The 16767-nt window shown below is 44.5% G+C and overlaps 1 protein-coding gene across 3 annotated transcripts; it reads left to right on the top strand.

Moving 5' to 3' along the window:
- The first annotated feature begins 19 nt into the window (after nt 1-19).
- IRAK2 (interleukin 1 receptor associated kinase 2) lies at nt 20-16652 on the top strand. Of its 3 annotated transcripts, none has more exons than XM_050313098.1 (13): nt 20-2551; nt 3921-4100; nt 7141-7290; nt 7903-8015; nt 9443-9610; nt 10008-10072; nt 10510-10624; nt 10884-10993; nt 11371-11566; nt 12244-12306; nt 13316-13516; nt 13678-14188; nt 14457-16652. In XM_050313098.1, exons 1-13 carry the CDS (start codon nt 2413-2415, stop codon nt 14573-14575), a joined length of 2130 nt encoding a protein of 709 aa, XP_050169055.1. In that variant the 5' UTR covers nt 20-2412; the 3' UTR covers nt 14576-16652. The 3 variants fall into 3 exon arrangements, with proteins under 3 accessions (XP_050169055.1, XP_050169053.1, XP_050169052.1); XM_050313096.1 differs by having other exon boundaries at nt 9440-9610; XM_050313095.1 differs by having other exon boundaries at nt 9416-9610.
- Nucleotides 16653-16767: the final 115 nt, after the last annotated feature.

Below are 16767 nucleotides of genomic sequence, written 5' to 3'. Positions count from 1 at the left end.
CCCATTGCTGTGCTGTGGCTCACAAGACCCGTCAGCACAGCTTTGGGCGGTGCCTGGGCAAAAGCAGTACATGGCAAGTTCTGCTCTTAACACCTCTCACAGATCTCTGAGGGGAAAGGGAGCCCCTATGGGCCTCGGGAGCAGATGTGTCAGTGCCCCAAGGAGGCTGAGTATGGGAGGGCGCTGCACTCTGCTCCTGCCCATACCCAGGAGGCGGTTCCCTCCTGCTGCCCCTCAGGCCACGCACTTCCACGAGCGAGCGTGGCAGCTCCACTAGGCCCTGGCAGAAAATTGGCCTGCTTGGCTGCAGCTTTTCCTGTAACAGAGTTGGCATTAGCTGTTGCCTTTAACAGATCTGCACGTGGCACACACGTTCTGGGTATTTCTGAGCTGGCTGGGATCTGTGATCTCTTGTGTTGCTTATTAGAGTGTATTTTTCTGTTCTGGAGTGCTCCTTTGGGTCAGAATAAAAGGCTGGAGAAACCCCATGTGGCTCTAAGACATGAACATTGGGAAATGGAGCCTCCTACGAGTTACTCAGCTGCTTTAGCAATAAATAATGTCATCACTGACTTTAGCTTCACTAACATGGGGTGGTTTCACTCAGTCCCACCGGCTCGGTGGCCATCCCAGGAGCAGTGTCCTGGGAGCAGTGGTGAGAGTGAGGGTCAGGGCCAGCCCCAGGGCTCTGCTGCAGCACCAAGTGGTGAGGCACAGCTGAAGGGGAGAAACCCCAGAGAAATAACAAATGGTTCTGATACTGTGTTCTAGGCCTCCAGGAGAGCCCGCAGCAGTTCAGAGTCCTGCCCACACCACACTGTTGGAAAGGGAAGGCTGAACTGCATGAATATACAGGATTGTTCTAATCTGTTTGGAAAGTCAGTTCCAGTTTCCCTGTAAGACCCTGCATTACATGTAATGTTGGGAGCAGAACTGAAGCCAGACATGGAATTGGATGTGTTCTTTCTCCTCGTTTTCCCCTGAGGCAAATAGTCTAAAAGGTTTCACAAGTTTTTCCAGTACCCAAGGGGAAGAAGTGTCTTTTCTTCCTGCTTTTATCCAGTTCCTTGCAACACAATTTCAGTCTCATCTTACGTCACTTCCAGAGATGCTCTGATCATCTTCCCATGACAGAATTTAGATGTGTGTCAGAGGGACAGTGAGCAGGGAAAAGGGAGGGAAAAACCCCATAAATGCAACTATTACTGTTGAACTGGTACTGCTGCTAAAACAGCTCATCTCAAGGCAGTCTTTGAGTTGTCATATTTTAAATAATAATACACTTCGGATACTTTTGTTTAGGTTTTTTTCTGTCTTTTGACCTTCTAGCTCTATCAATATCCACTTATCCTTGCTACTGAGGGGCTAAGAGATTCATTGTTACTTCAGTGGTATTTGAGAGGTTCATGATTTCTCAGGCCAGAACTAAAAAGGATTGTCAAAGTTTGAAGGTTTGATACCGAAAGCAAGAGTTAGTTGTACTGTTATGCATATGCAGAGTACAAAGAAATAGTAAATTAAAAGCTCTCAAAACTTAGAGCACTGATTTCAATTCATTTAAATTTAGACCTAGGGCTAAACACGAGCAACAGGAACAGAAAGAGGGATTGTTTCAGTTAGGTGTTACGGGCACTCTGTGGTAGCAGAGGTACAGCAGGAAGGCTCTCCTGGTAGATTGTTTTGCCAGAAGTATTTGTAGCAATTACACTGGCTAATTAATTAATTAGACATTTTAATCAAAAGCAGATTAAATACAAAAATTTAGAAAAATTGCCAACTTTAAGAACATACTTTAAACCTAATCCTTGACAAGCAAGACCTGGCCCTCTGACCACTTCTGATGTTTTTTATTTCTCACTCCCTGCATCTGCTATGGTACCACGTCTTAATGAGTGAGCTCCTGTGTGCTGCAGTGCTGGAAGACGCTGGGAGCAGGATCCCTGCGTGGGATCAGCTCTGGCGCTTCTAGTGCCCTTTCTGGTGGTGGCTGTTTCTCTCTCAGCCCTCGTGAGATCTTTGTCTCGCTGCCCGCGGGGGAGCGTGGCTGTAGCTCTCGGGAACCCCTCTCTGGCCTCCGTCACGTGAAACTCGTCCTTTGGCAACCAGGCTGGAGCAATAACCACCCACGGAAAGGAAGATGTGATGAGCACCTGGGCCTGACGTCAGGCGGAGCAGGAAGCGGCGCTGCGCTCCGAGCCTGCCGGGCATCGCTGGTTGTGCCGCTGGCCCTTCCCCCGCAGCCGGGCTGGGACGGGCCGGGAGGGCAGGTCCTCGGAGAAGAGGAAGCTCCGGGAGAAAATCCGCCTCCGTAGCTCGCAGAGGAGGCCGAGAGCGGCGAGCCCGGGCCCGCACCATGCGCGGCCGCCGCTGACAGCGCCGAGCGGGCCGCGGAGCCCCCGCGGAGCGGGAGCCATGGCCCTGCAGCCGCCGCCCCCCGCCCTCAGGCCGGGCTCGGCCCCGGCGCTGTACATCCACAGCATGCCCGCCTGGGTGCTGGAGGACTTCTGCCAGAAGATGGACTGCCTGAGCGACTACGACTGGATGCGGTTCGGTGAGGGCACGGGGGCTGGCGGCGGGGAATGGGGGCAGCAGCGCTTTTGGGACCCCACGGCCGAGCCCTTCCCAGCGCTCGGCAGAGCACGTCCTGGGCACAGGGAATTCCCGGGCACCAGTCTGGTTTTTTGTTTTTCAAACAAACGTGGAATTCCAGATTTCCGTGTTCCCTTGGCTTCTTTCGGGCAGCCAGGCTCCTTCCGTCGCTCTCCAGTCACGCTGCAACTCCTGCCACTTCTCACTGCCTGTTTTGCAACATCCTTCACATCTGCTGAGATGTTCTGGGTTTTATTTTTTTCCCTTCTCTTCATGTATACTTTATTTATCTACTCATACTTTCTGTCCCTATTTTTCTTGGTCCTGGCCATGTCCAGTCAAAAAGTACAGAAAATGTAGTCCGAGTTGGTTGTTTTGTGTTTGCTTTTTTTGTTTGTTTGTTTGGTTGGTTGGTTTTTGTCTGTATCCCAGTCCAGACAATTCTAACCCAAATCTTTTCTTAGTGCATACCTTCCTTTATTTGACGTGATTTTCGTTCAAGACTTCCTAACTGTCTGCTGAATAAGCTCTTACCCCAGTTAATCTTCTTCATGTAGGGTGGGCTCCATCTCCACTACTTTCAGATGTATAAAAGTGTATTTCTGACGTCCTTCTGAAACCAGCTGGGGTGGGAACTCGGGAGTCTTTGTCTCCACACGCACAGCACAGCCCTCGACCCCTCTCGTTCGGGCACAGCCCCTCTGAGACTGCAGCCCCGGGGCTGTGGCCGCGGGTGTGGGATGGAGCGGACTGATGTGAGGGGAGGTGGGTTTCGTGTGGGAAAGCGAGATGGGAGGAGCACAGGAGGTGACCAGCATGTGCATGGTAGGGTCAGCCTTGGCATGGGATCTCCTGCTTCTGAAAATGCCTGTGTTTCCCTGATAGCTTTATCAGCACGTAACCAACACCCAGGTGATTCAGCTACTGTTTGGCTCACCACAGCACTGGGATTTAGGAATGCAGGCAAGAGTGCAGCCACACCACTGACTGCTGTCACCTGATTTGGGAGAATCACCCCAGGAATTTAATCTGAACTTACTTTGGTACACAAAGTATTAAGGAGAAAGAAGATTACAGGGAAAATATGCTGAAAAGTGTGACTGGGGTTTTTTTGAGTGTCTATGATACAACAACATTTTTTCCAGAATAGTAGAAGGAAGAAAAGGGATATCTTACTTTAGAACAGAATTTTCTTCATGCCCACATAGCTCATTTATTGTGATCCTTCAGTTTAAAACTGTGCAAATGCAAAAGTGAACATACTTGTTTACTTGCTTGCCCTGCTCGTTTTTTCTATTTTTTTAACAGCAATATCTGTTCTCTCCCACCAGCCTCCTATGTGATCACTGATCAAACAGAGCTACGGAAAATCAAGTGCATGGAGAAGACAGGGATCAGCATCACAAGGGAGCTGATGTGGTGGTGGGGAGTGAGGCTGGCAACAGTGCAGCAGCTCCTGGACCTGCTGCAAGGGCTGCAGCTCTACCGAGCAGCTCAGGTCATCCTGGACTGTGAGTAGCTGTCCCTTTCTCCTGCAGGTCTCAGCTGCTCCTCACAGCATCCAGCCTCCCCCCCAAGGACATCTCCCTTGCTAGCTGAAGAAACTTTTTGTTGGAAGTCACATCCTCAAATTCTAAAATATCTCCACTGATTGTGATTTTCTTCTCTCTAAGTAAAATTGGTGGTAGGAGGGAAGAGGTGACACAGGAGGACTCAGTGGTCCCCCCAGTTCATCACCCCACCTTCGCAGTGCCCATCTTGGACCCTTAGAGAGGTGCCAGGGAGACAGGCTGTGCCCAAACCTGGTCTGGGTCTTTTAAGCATCAGGCAGGGTTTCAGAACACAGAGGCTACACAGAAGGTCCTGTGGCACTGGGTCACATCCTGGGAGGCAGCACTTTACAGCCCCTGCTAAGGCCCAGGTATGATTGGCCTCTCTGGTGATGTAAAATGCAGAGTCAGGCTTCCAATACAAGAGCAGCTTCCAGCAATTGGCCATGAAAAGCAGAGGCACAACCCAGACAAAAATGATCATCATCCCTGCAGAGAAACACCATCCCCCTCTGATCTGCCTGGTTTGCTCCCTGTGGTGTGTCAGTATTGCCATCGCTTGCGCAAGGTGCCCCTGGCACAGGAACCACAGGGTTTCTCTTCTGCTGCTGTCAGTTACCTTTTCTTCTTTTTTTGAGCTTTCTCAAAAATATTTCTGAGATTTTTTGCACTTCAGTTGCCACAAGCTGCAAAAACTGAGTGTTTTTCCCTGTTAAAAATAAAACTCAATCAAATTCCTCCAGGCTGGAGGAGTACGCTTTGGGATTCCTAAGGAAAAGCTTGGCTTCTCAAAACTGCACTTGGCTGATGCAAGTAAACAGAGATGTTTGTAATGATATCTGTGGGCTAGACAGTGAGCAGGCAGTGTAAATACTGAGAGATCATGGCAAGAATGGGCATCCTCCGTTGAGCTCACTGAGCTGCTGAACTGCTGTGATAAACTTACCAGACCTGTGTGACAACGGGCGAGCTGGACATTGGGCTGCTCTGTAGCTGCAGGAGTGACCAGGTGACTTTGGTTTTGACCCTGGGTTCTGTAAAGCAACATGAAGACTCGATAAAGGGGGTTTAAAAGTGGATGGAAGAGAAAAATCCTGTGCTCACTTTTTAGTTATGATTCTTGATGATCAATATTAATTTTGTCCCAGATCAATTCAAATGAAACAAATTGCAAAAGTACAATGAAATTTGTTTTTTAAAAGCTTCTTACTGTTGTCTTTTATATTTAGGTCCATAGCAAAACGTCATGTTGATGTAAGTGGCAGGAAGTCTGGATTATTTTGTGGTTCTGCCATGCAGAAGTGGTTAATTTTTCTGGAATTAACCCATTATGAGCATTTCACTATGTGCTTACTCATAAGCAGAAGTGATTTCCAGGGGTTTAGACCAATCTTTAAAGTTTTTACCTACTATTTCTGCTTTTTTCTCTGTATCTGAATATACTTATTCATATGATCCCTCTGGAACTGATGCATTGCTTGTTCTGTTGGGCACTTTAGAAAACATAAGTGGTCCTTACATCACCGTAATTCCATTCCAACTTAAAGGAATCAGACAGAGTGCACAGGGAGATGTTTCACTGGAAGATTACTTCCCAAAGAGTTTTATCTCTGTTCAATAGTTTCTTCCACTCTCTAGTCTCACTTCTGAATGACCATAATAATTTTTTTTCTACATCAGTTCTTTAGCTGCAGTGCTGCCCTGTTTATCCGGTGTGCAGGAAGTTGCAAAAGTCATGAAAAACCCTGAAAAGTAGGTTGAATGAGGGAAGAGATTCTAACTTCTGAGACTTCTAGGTTAAACTACAGGAGGAAAATGCCAACAACTGTTAGTTTTAACTAAAGGCCTGCAGACTGCTCAATGACTAATTTACAAAATGTGTAAATTTGGGATTTCATAGCATTCTAGCACAGTAAAAAACATACCTGAGTGTTCCAAGTTTTAATTTTCAGACCTAGTTTCAAACCTGAATTCATAGGTGGCATTAAAGAAAGTGGATACAAACCCCAAACAGAACATGCCCATTTCTACCATTAGTGGTCTTGAGGTACTGCTGCTCCTGAGCCTCAGTGCCTGAACCTGCCATGGCTTGGCTTCTCTCACACAATTCATTGACTCTTGGTTCATACAAGTAGCCCAGATCACACATCAAACACACAGCTTCCTGCTCATTGCAGATAATCCCTGGGCTTTGTTTGTACAAACCAACACAGAGCTGTTACCTGATTTCAGATGCAAACAGAGGTCTGGTGCCTTTGATTCTGAGATCACCACTGTGCTAAAGATACAAAGCTGGTAGAGCAACAGGACAAAAACCCCATGTAATAATACTTGGGCTTATTTTCTTTTATGTAAAAATAAAACATTCATTTTGATTTTTAAGAAAATGCTGAATGTATTGCTGATAAAAGGTGCCCGGTAGAAACAGAAGTTTAGAGCTACAACCAGGAAAATGTTGTTCTCAGGGAGTAGAAAGGCCTTATATCACCCCTAGTACACACAGGGCATTTTCAAGGTCCTTTTCAAACTCAGTTTTAAATGTATTTACAGATAAGAATTCACATGCTTCTTCAGGAGTTTCTGACAGCCTCCTATATCAGTTTCTTGAACTTTTGTACTTTATTTTGTTCCTATCCTAACTGTAGCCTAATCTCATTTGAATAATTCTCCCTCAGATATACATGTTTTTCCAGTCTGTGCACACCAAAAGCATCTTTGTAGTTCTTTCAACCTTACTTCAAGTTGCTTTTTCAGGCCCGACTCTCAGATTTTGCCGAGCTGTGCACAGCACAGGATCTGTTAGAGTTGTAATGAAATGATAATTCAGCCTTTAATTTTCCCTTAGATACCAGTAAGTCTTGAGCTTTGACCAATTTTATGTTTTTCCTAGATTGTCTCTGGTTTGTTTCTTTCTGTTCCATAAGTAAAAGCATGAGTCTTCATTGCAAATAGTTTTGTATAGGAAAGTATTTCCTCATCTTGCCTTTGCTCTGTTTTGAAGGGATATCTGCCTCTAACGTTACCAGCCCTGAGAAAAAGGAGCCAGTAGGGCCCCCCAGCCAGGAGATCACATCTGTACCTCCCACAGAAGGGAGAAGGAGAGAGAAAGAAAGCGAGATAAGCGTGTTGCCATCACCAGACTCAGCAGGCAGTAAGTACAGTCCCAGACCCTGAACTTGCTCTCACAAGAAATGACTGCATGGCCGAGGCTGCTGCGTGTTCGCCATCAGGATCGGACACTGAGCTCCACAGTGGTCACTCTGCAGTGTTTGCCTTTCTCCTAGCACTGCTGTATCCTGTTTATTCCCGACTTTAGCACACCGCTTCCTGGTCCTCCTTCCTATAGCTCCTTTGGCCTTGAGGGATGCTGGCTGTGTCTGTCCCCTGGGATCTCAGGATCCCAGGTGTCTGACCACCGTGGTCCCATCCTGGCTCCCTGCTAAGACTAGACCAGTGCATGCATTTCCTGCCCCGTGTTCCTCTCTCTGTGCACAGTAAATCTAGGCCAGCAGGGAACCAGGCAGGGGTCAGCAGCCCCTCTGCATGGGAGAGGGAAGGAGAAAGAAGGTAGGAGAACACCTGCAATAGCACAGACACAGAGAGCTCCCTGTCTTTACACAGCATCTCACAGCTTGTCAGAGATTATCCCTGGTCAGGAACTTTAACAAAATACCCCAGACCTTCATGATTCCCAGACCTTTATAGTTAGTCACAGGCTGTGGTATTACAAAAATAAGGTGTATTTTCAATGCTGTTATTTCAGTTTCAGGTGCTGTTTCCGAAGGAGCCTTGTATTCCCTCCCTGCTCCACCACCTCCCCCAAGAGACCTTTTGAATTCCCTGCAATCCAGTCCTCCTGTCTCATCAAGTGTAAAGGTAAATCCCCTTAGTACTCTTTGACTATAAGAAGGAAAATTGCTTTTATGACATCCTGTGTTTTTTTAGTTAAAACAGTTTATCCCTCTACTTGTACAAAAAGCCATAGACCTGGTGAAAATGTGGGACTCAATTACAGTGGGTTTGGACTGAATACAGTACTAATGCTTCAATTGGACTTGTAAACCATTGCTTATGGTTTACATCTCTTTTTGCCAGTGAAGGACCAGGGAGGCAAAAATGTACAGCATTGCATACTGCATAGCTTGGAAGGGCTAACATGCCCACAAATAACAATTGAGTTTGAAGAGCTCTCCAGTGTAGATTTTACAGAGAATTTACCATTTCTGGTGTGACCACAGGTTAGGACAGTAGACACCATTGACCAGTCAGAACTGCATACATCTTTTAGTTTCATTTTATACTTAAAATGTGGTTTCTGCTCAAAACTGGGCTACAATTGAATTTAAGTGTTGCTATCCGGAGCCTTGTGTAACTGACAGCTGAAAATCTATGGAGGTTCATCACCTTTCTGAGCCTCTGTTCCAGTGCTTAACCATTTCTGTGGGTAATGTTTTCCTCATCTTCCTAATGATTTCAGCACACATTTCCTGTTCCTGCCTCCCCACAGCTCTCCTGTCTTTCAGACTGTCTAGTTAGATCTGTCCTGTCCTCAGGGTGTTTCCCAGATCTGTGGGCACACTGCTTCCATCAGAGTTGTTCTTGGCCTGCTTTCTGTGGTTTATTTTGTTTGAGGCCTTAAACTCTTCCACAATAACATGGTTCAGGAGTACCAGCCAGGAGAGCAGATTACCTCAAAGAGCACAGTAGTTTCAGGGTTTCTTGAGAAAGAGTTAATGCTTTGTTTCCTCAAGTCCTGTGCAGATTAAGGTTGTGAAACTTGCATGATTAGGCTACAGTGGAACTCTAATTACAATTGGTATTAGGACTTGCCACACTGGAAGCAAAAAATTATTGTGAAACTGATGCCAGGTGCTCCAGAAGTAAATGTGAAGTTCCTCCCAGAGCATAAATACATTATGAGGGACACCACTTTCTTATCCTACTGTCTCTCAGCCATAAAGATTACTATATTGTGTATCTTAAGCTAATATCACATAAATATGTGATTTAAACAAAACTGAGTCTCTTTTTTGGGAAAGGTGGAAATGCAAATTGGTAAGTGATTTCAAGTCGCTTCTAAATGCAAAATTTTTACATCATAACAACATTATGTATTATCTACACCCTAAGGGGTGATTGCACAGTACCTTTCAGTTTCATTCAGCAATCACAGTGATTGCTTAAATCATGGAAAAGAAAATATGACACATGAAAGAAGGAAAAAGCATGCAGATTTTCATGAGATAGATAAACTTGTTTCTTCTACAAATGTGTAGCCTTGCAGCTCTTCTACTCCTCAGCAGGAGACAATGGCTGATCTCCCCAGCGGGAGTCTCCTGTGGGCCCAGAAGGAAGTTGCTGATGCCACGAACGGTTTCAGTGACAAGAACAGAATCTGTGAAGGTACTTTTGCAGATGTCTACCAAGGTCAGAGGAACAACGTACTGTATGCCATCAAAAGACTGAAAGAGGCAAGTACTGCACCTTTTTCTAGAAGGGGACATGTTATTAGCATCTCTTGACCATTAGCAGTCATTGTTTAATTTTGTGTGGGCAAGGAACTGGAATGGCTACACAAGAGGAGAGATAAAAAGGAAATGATGTAAATAAGTAAACCTAGATCCAGCAAACACATGTGATGGATATTTAACTCTATCCATTGGAGTAACCTGCACTGATGATTGCATCAGGGGTGTCTTTACAATGGTTTTTTTTTTAATTCTCAATTAATTGAATCCTTTGACTCAACACTGCCATGAGTGGTACTAGCCTGTTTCCTGCAGTAGCTCATCAGCAAGGCACACAGATCTGTATAAATGCAGAACCTTGTTAGTTATGACTGACGTCTTGCATGTTCTCATTTTTCAGCTGGAATGCACAAGCCCAGATTCCACCCAGAGGTTCTTTCACACGGAAGTGCAGATTTGCTTTCGGTGAGTGGTTGTCTTTCAGGGGCAGTGGTGCCTGTCCTGGTCCTGGCAGGTGTTCAGTCAGCCCTGGGTGTCTGTCTGTGGGCTCTGTGCTGGGATGAGGGCTGGGGCACTGCCTCACAGGAGCTCTGGGCAAGCAGCCTGGCCCCTGGGGCTGCTGCCGGCCCTGGCTGCGCTGGCACAGCCTCTCTGCAGCCCTTGGGGTGGGGAGGGCGTGGTGCCCCCTCCATGGCCCTGCTGTCTGCTTGTGACAGGGCTGCGCTGCCCCGGGCTCCTGCTCAGCCACGGCTCTGCCATCCTGCTGGGGGCCCAGCTGTGCTGCCAGCTCTGCTGCCAGCTGCAGCACACCATTGCAGTTGCACTGAATTTAGGAACTTAGTCCAGCTCAGGGATGTATTTTCTGTGTTGCTCGTATTTCATTTGTAAATCATTGCCTGCAGGTGCTGTCACATCAACATTCTGCAGCTGCTGGGCTTCTCGGTGGAAACTGGATTGCACTGTCTGATATACCCATACCTGTCCAATGGCTCCCTGCAAAACAAGCTCCAGTGCCACGTAAGCAATGATCTGGGTCTGTGATCTACCTGTGATTGCGAGTCCTGCCCTGCTATTGCCTGAAAGCCAATCTCATCTCTTTGGATTTTGAGAAACAGCCAGAAAAAAAGGGTGCCCAAATACCTTGACTGCAAGTACCAGAAAGGCTGCAGCTCTCTCCTGGAGTTCTGATTGGGACTCTAGACTAAACCTTTGGTTTTCAAAACTACCAATGTTTTATTCTATAAAATAAAGATTTTTTTGTCTCCCTTCCTTGCAGGATGATTATGCTCCACTGACCTGGGAGATGCGAATTAGCATTTCTGTAGGAGTCATCCGAGCTGTGGAGTATTTACATAATTTTGGAATTCTTCATGGGAATATCAAAAGGTGAGGGGTTTGGCATGTCAGCACTTCCTTGGTCACTTGATAATTCCAGGATTTCTTTAATAGTAATGGCTAAAACTCATGCAATTTGGATATCCATATGTAGTATTTTCTGCTGTCTTTTGTTCTGTAGGGCCTTTATCCTTATTTGTTTAACCTGTCTCTCCTTCCTAAAGTGATGGAAGTATATTCTTTTGAAGTAATTTTTTGAGTGCTTGTTCTTTCCCTTCTTCCTTTCTACCATTCTCTGCCCTTCCACTCCTACGCAGCAGGCAAAATGCTGGACACTTTCAGTGCTTAACTTCAAAAGTGTAAAACTAATTCTTTGCCTCAAGTTAAAGTAATGACTTGACCAGTACTGTTGTCTGTCCTTACCACAGCTCAAATGTCTTGTTGGATGAAAACTTTACACCAAAGCTTGGACATTCTGGCCTGCGATTGCATTCTGCTGATAAAAAATCAGAATATGCTGTGATGAAAACCAAAGTCTTACAAGCTTCTCTTACTTACCTGCCAGAAGATTTTATCAGACATGGGAAGTTAACAGAAAAAGTGGATATATTCAGCTGTGGTGTGGTATGGTTCCTTTTTCCATGCTCTATTGCATTCTTCGGTGCCTCTAGACAGGAAATTGGATATAAGAACAAGTGCCTTCATGTCATTGTTTTGCTGGCAATTTTATATTGTAGCTACTGGCTCTAGAATGTGTTGAAATCCTGTTTTTAATTACGTTCACACTCCAAATATACTTCAGTTTGTGGCAAAGTGAGGTGAATCTTTTGAACAACAGACAAGTGTTTCTTTTTGCAAAAAGAGAATATTAGTGCTGATTGTTTATAAAAAGTTAAGTTCTCAGAATTCTTGCAGAATTGCCATGAGCTGCTACAACCACCTGCAATCCGGAATTTCAACAAAAATAACTGATAGTCTGTGATGTCACCTGTCTCCAGGTGCTTCATTTAAATAAGAAGTTACTCTGTTCAGTGTGATTTCTTATCTACATTTAGCTTGACTTTCTTCTCATCCTTTGTATCAACAGTATCTATTGTACCTGACTATAAAATCTGGACTTGGCTCTGGAGGTAGATCTAAAGTCTCATGAATGCCCAGAGCTGGCATTGTTAAGTCATCTGAAGTGAAAATAGAATATCAAAATGCCTTGGCAGTTCAATATTACTTTAGTTACAAAGCTAGTTCTTAAAATTGTAATTCATTCTGAACAAACTGGTTTATCTTTCAAATACACTTTCTAGGTCTTAGCAGAGGTACTGTCGGGGCTGAAGGCGCTGGATGAAAGCAGACACACGATTTATCTGGTAAGAAGCAGCAGGAATAGTGAACACCAACACAAGTGAATGGGGTTGCTGTCTTAAAATGAATTTTATTTAAATACAGTTTGATATTTGCCATCTGCTGTACCATGTCCTGAAGAAGGGATGTTTAGGAGCCATATCCAGGCTCTGTTAATGTCAGTAGCCTGCCTGCCTTTACAGAGGCAGAAGAGATATTCCCATTTCACACAGCACACTCCTGAGTGCTGGCCTGATTGTATTAGGAGAGACTCCAGAATAAATCCATGCTTATTTGAGAGACAAGGCCTTGTGCTGAAATGCTCCTGCATGTTTTCTGTGTGCCAGCAAGAGGTGGTCTGAGCCACACTGAGTGGGGAAACCTGGCTAGGTGAGAACTGCAGATGCTCATCATCGTGTTTATTGGGTGTTTGATAACCTGGCATGTTTCCCAAGCTGAAGTTACAGGTACACATTCTACTTTCACAAGCAACCAGAACAGCCAGGCTCACTGAATCCATTGACACTGTCTGCAAAGAGCAGCCTCCACCTGCATTCCTTCTGTGGGATGTGCTCTGATTTCCCATCTGGCTGAAGCCTTGGAGGGGAGAACAACAGTTCTATCACTTACCATTGCCAAGCAATTCAGCAGCGTTCAAAGGGGTTCAGAAAATCAAAGATTCTACATCTTTGATTTCTTTAACACATTATAAAGGCCTGTGCAAGAATGCTACTCTACAAGTGTTGGCTCTTTTTCATCCCTATCTGTAAAGGGGCACGAGCCGAGAGGAGCTGGGCCTGCTTTAGGGAATTTGACATTGGACACACAGAGAAAGCTTCTGCCCTTTTCTCTCCAGTGAGAACAAACATTTCTGTCAGCTGCATGAATGGAGATTCTTCAGCCTTTTCAGTCTGTGAACCAGCCATTGAGGAGCACTAATGACAAACATGGCAATACTCGTTCTCAGAGATTGAGGCTGAAATAAATGCTTGTGTTAATTTTGCCTTCACTAATGCATCTCCTTCCTTTGAACAGAAAGATATGATTGCTGATGAAATTCAAACAGCGAAAGAAAGCTCACACTCCAAAGTAAAAACTTTGGAAAAACTGGCTGCCAATGAAATCTGCTGCAAATACCTAGACAGGAAAGCAGGACACTTGCCAGAAGAGGTTGCAGTTGCTTTTGCCTCAGCCATCTGCCTTTGCCTGAGAAAGAAGAGTTCTAACATAGCAGAGGTAATATTATTAATACACGAGCAACATTTCAGTCTCCTTGTCATCGAGGAGATGACAGCATTCGTGCCTTACTTATTTTTGGGAGTGCTGATGTAGGAGAGTATGTGTAAGCAGGGGTACAGGAATTATTCTGCATTCACAGATATGGTTGTTAAAAACAGGTGCTTGAAGTTATGGAAATGGCTGAAAATAAATTAAGAGAGCATTACATCTGTGGAAGCAGCACTTCTGGCTTCTCCATGAACACTCCAGAAGAAACTGATGATGAGACTGCCAGTCTGAGCATGGATGTGCCTTCTGCAGTGGGGAACAAAGAGGAGAGTGCCCAGGCAGTGATCCTGTCCAGCACCAGCCCCTGCGCCCCTCCCATGGGAGCCGCGGCACCCGACACCTACTGCGGACACACGTCACGGGTCCCCTGTGAGTCAGATGAGTCCAGCAGTTTCATATGGAACCCTACAGAAAAATCCACGAAGGAGCTACCCAGCCACAGCTGTACCACTTCAGAAAAAGTGTCAGGCTCTGGTTACAGGGTCAAGCAGGAGAAATCTGCCAACGGACTGCAGGAGAGGAACGCGGCGTGTGCCAGAGGCGGCGGCATCCCAGAGACCGCAGCTGCTGCACAGGGCACCTGTGCCCAGGGCAGCCTGGACTCCTCCTGTGCTTCACAAGGTAAAGGTGCCCTGATGGTGTGAGAGCAGGGACAAATTACTTTCTTCTCCAGTATTGCTTAGGTTCTTCTTCCTACTTATAAACATTTCATCTTTTCTCCTTGAGTATGAATTTACCAGTAAATCTACACAATGTTTTGTGGGTTTCTATCAGATATTTTTCCTAAGCTAGTTTGGTTGGTTGTTTTTTTTTATTTTAGAGTTATCACCTATTCCTTAGACAATAGATGGAATTTTTTTTCTCAGTATTTGGGCGTTTTGTTTTTCAGCCTTAGCCAGAGAGACATCTTGGAAAATACAGATAAATGATCAAAAAAAGAAGCTCATGGAAAACATTTTGCTGTATGAAGAAGACAAGTTAAACAGTTCTGAACTTTTTGAATCATAAATTGGCTGGATTTATTAGCAGTGGCCAGCTTAAAAGAAGAAATAAGGACTGTCTCTTCATTAGAAAGATGGTAAAAATATGCTTTTAATGTAAGATTAAGTAGCAGATTTGGATCAAAAACATCAGCCCTGAGTGAAGGAAACAAGTGATCACACAGAGAAGCAGCAGAAAAGCAGATTAAAGAACAGTGCCACTCTGCACACAGAAATTCCTTCTGCCTTTTCATCTGAAATGTGAAAAGGAATGGCAAACGCAAACAAGTGCCAAGATAGTTTACAATCCTTTTGCAGTGTTTCAGAAAACATCTCCAGATAATGTTTGTCTCATTAAGCCACAGTCCCAGGAGTTACAGAGCAAGCACTGACCAGCAGCCAGCCAGCAATGCCCTATGTTGTTATCCCCCTGCATACAGCAAACAGGAATCCTTGGAGCCATGGGGGAAGTTTTCCAGTGAATCTCTCCTATTCCATCTGATCTTAGCGCACATACTCAGAACACTGCATTACCAGAGAGGGGGATTCTCATGCAAGTTCTCAGATGTGCTGTACACAGCTTCATCCCAGCTGGAACTGCACTGAGCACAGAGGCAGGTAAATGACTTCAGCCACGTTCCTCTGCTCTGGGAGCGCCTCCTACACGCAGGTGACACCACGTGAGACCAGCCTTTCAGGTCACTGTCAGCACCTCTGAGACGGTTGTTTAATTCTTGAACCTCTGTTTAATTCTTCAGAGGAATGCTTTTGGGAATTATTTTTTTCTAAGTGTCCTTTATATGTTGTTAAGGTTTCTCGTTGTGTTTCACATTATACTGTTGTATATTAAAATGTCTTTAATTTTGTTATAGGACACTTGAAATATAATTTGTTGTATTTATTTTGGCAATGGGTCAAAGATAAGCTAGTAATGGGACCTGCTGATGGTTCCACACTCACCATGTGTTCTCAGAGGAGTCCTTGTGGGTATCCCTTGGCTCTCCCAGCAGTGGCACCTCGGGCTCAGCCTCGGGGATCACGTGCAAGAGAAAAAATAGAAGCTTGCATGCTGGTGTATTTATGATCAAGTGAAAGGCCCCTTAAGCAAGTGTCACTTTTATTTTTATGATATTTATTATTTGTGCTGTTGCTAGCATATTCCACTCACATGCAGGCTAGGGAAATACTGATTTATTATAAACCAAAAGAACTATCAAAGCATGTAGCCCAGCTTGCAGACAGGAGACTGCTGCCTCCTGAGCACAGGGACTAGGGCATGATGTGCAGAAATGGCTACAATTCACAGTGCAATTCAGAGAATATTTTAAAAAATTATACATTAACTATATGTAATTATTCTCATTGGAATTCTATAACAGTATATTTTCCTGGCTTTACATGAGGGCCTCATACCTTCTATTTTTGTAGAGTACCTTGTTCATTTTATGTATGAGTATGAGCAAGTAAAAGTATTTTAACTAGAGTATTAAAATCATACTTATCAAATTTCTACAGTAAAAACTGGTAAAATCCCTTAATTATAAGTGCCTTGGATACTGTCTATGTGTTTGCCAGTGTGAGATTTTTTTTTTAATTTTACCAGAATCAAATCAAGACAACATTAATACTGATGTAAGAAACATTGAATAGACTCAGATTGGTCAATAACCGCTGAATTCTATATATTTGAGATACTTTATGCTGCTGAAAATGTAATATTCCTTGTTTTTCATGGGTACATTCTGGGAATCCATGGTAGAAGCCTCGGGCCTCCTTCAGGAAGGAATGCCCGTGGACACACCACAGAGCTGAATGGGAAACCCGAGAGTTTTAAACTGAGAAACCTACACAGCTCTGTTTCACAAAAGTGCTTTAGAGGTTTTGTTCTCTTGTAGTCATCTACTTTGTTATTCTTTGCCTTGTTCCATGCTAATTTTTAAATATTCTGAGGTGATATACAGGGTCTTGTAGAGTTACACAAGTATTTAATGTAACATATATGACAGTGCATGGTCTTACATTCATACAGTTACATAACTTGGCTATTCAGAGGCAAGTTTGTACATTACTATTTGCTAATAGCATTGTGAATAAAAAAATGAAAAAAATATTTCTTTAACTGCCTGCTTTTTTGTGATTTATGGCACAGAAAATGAGTGCCAGTCAGCAACGAGGTCCTGCTCCACACACCGGCTAATGGAGGGTTTAAAAATAACTTTG

This window comes from Myiozetetes cayanensis, unplaced genomic scaffold (genome assembly GCF_022539395.1).
Source record: "Myiozetetes cayanensis isolate MyiCay16 unplaced genomic scaffold, myiCay2020 scf18, whole genome shotgun sequence".
Classification (NCBI taxonomy): domain Eukaryota; kingdom Metazoa; phylum Chordata; class Aves; order Passeriformes; family Tyrannidae; genus Myiozetetes; species Myiozetetes cayanensis.
This window is presented reverse-complemented; position numbering and strand designations above follow the sequence as displayed.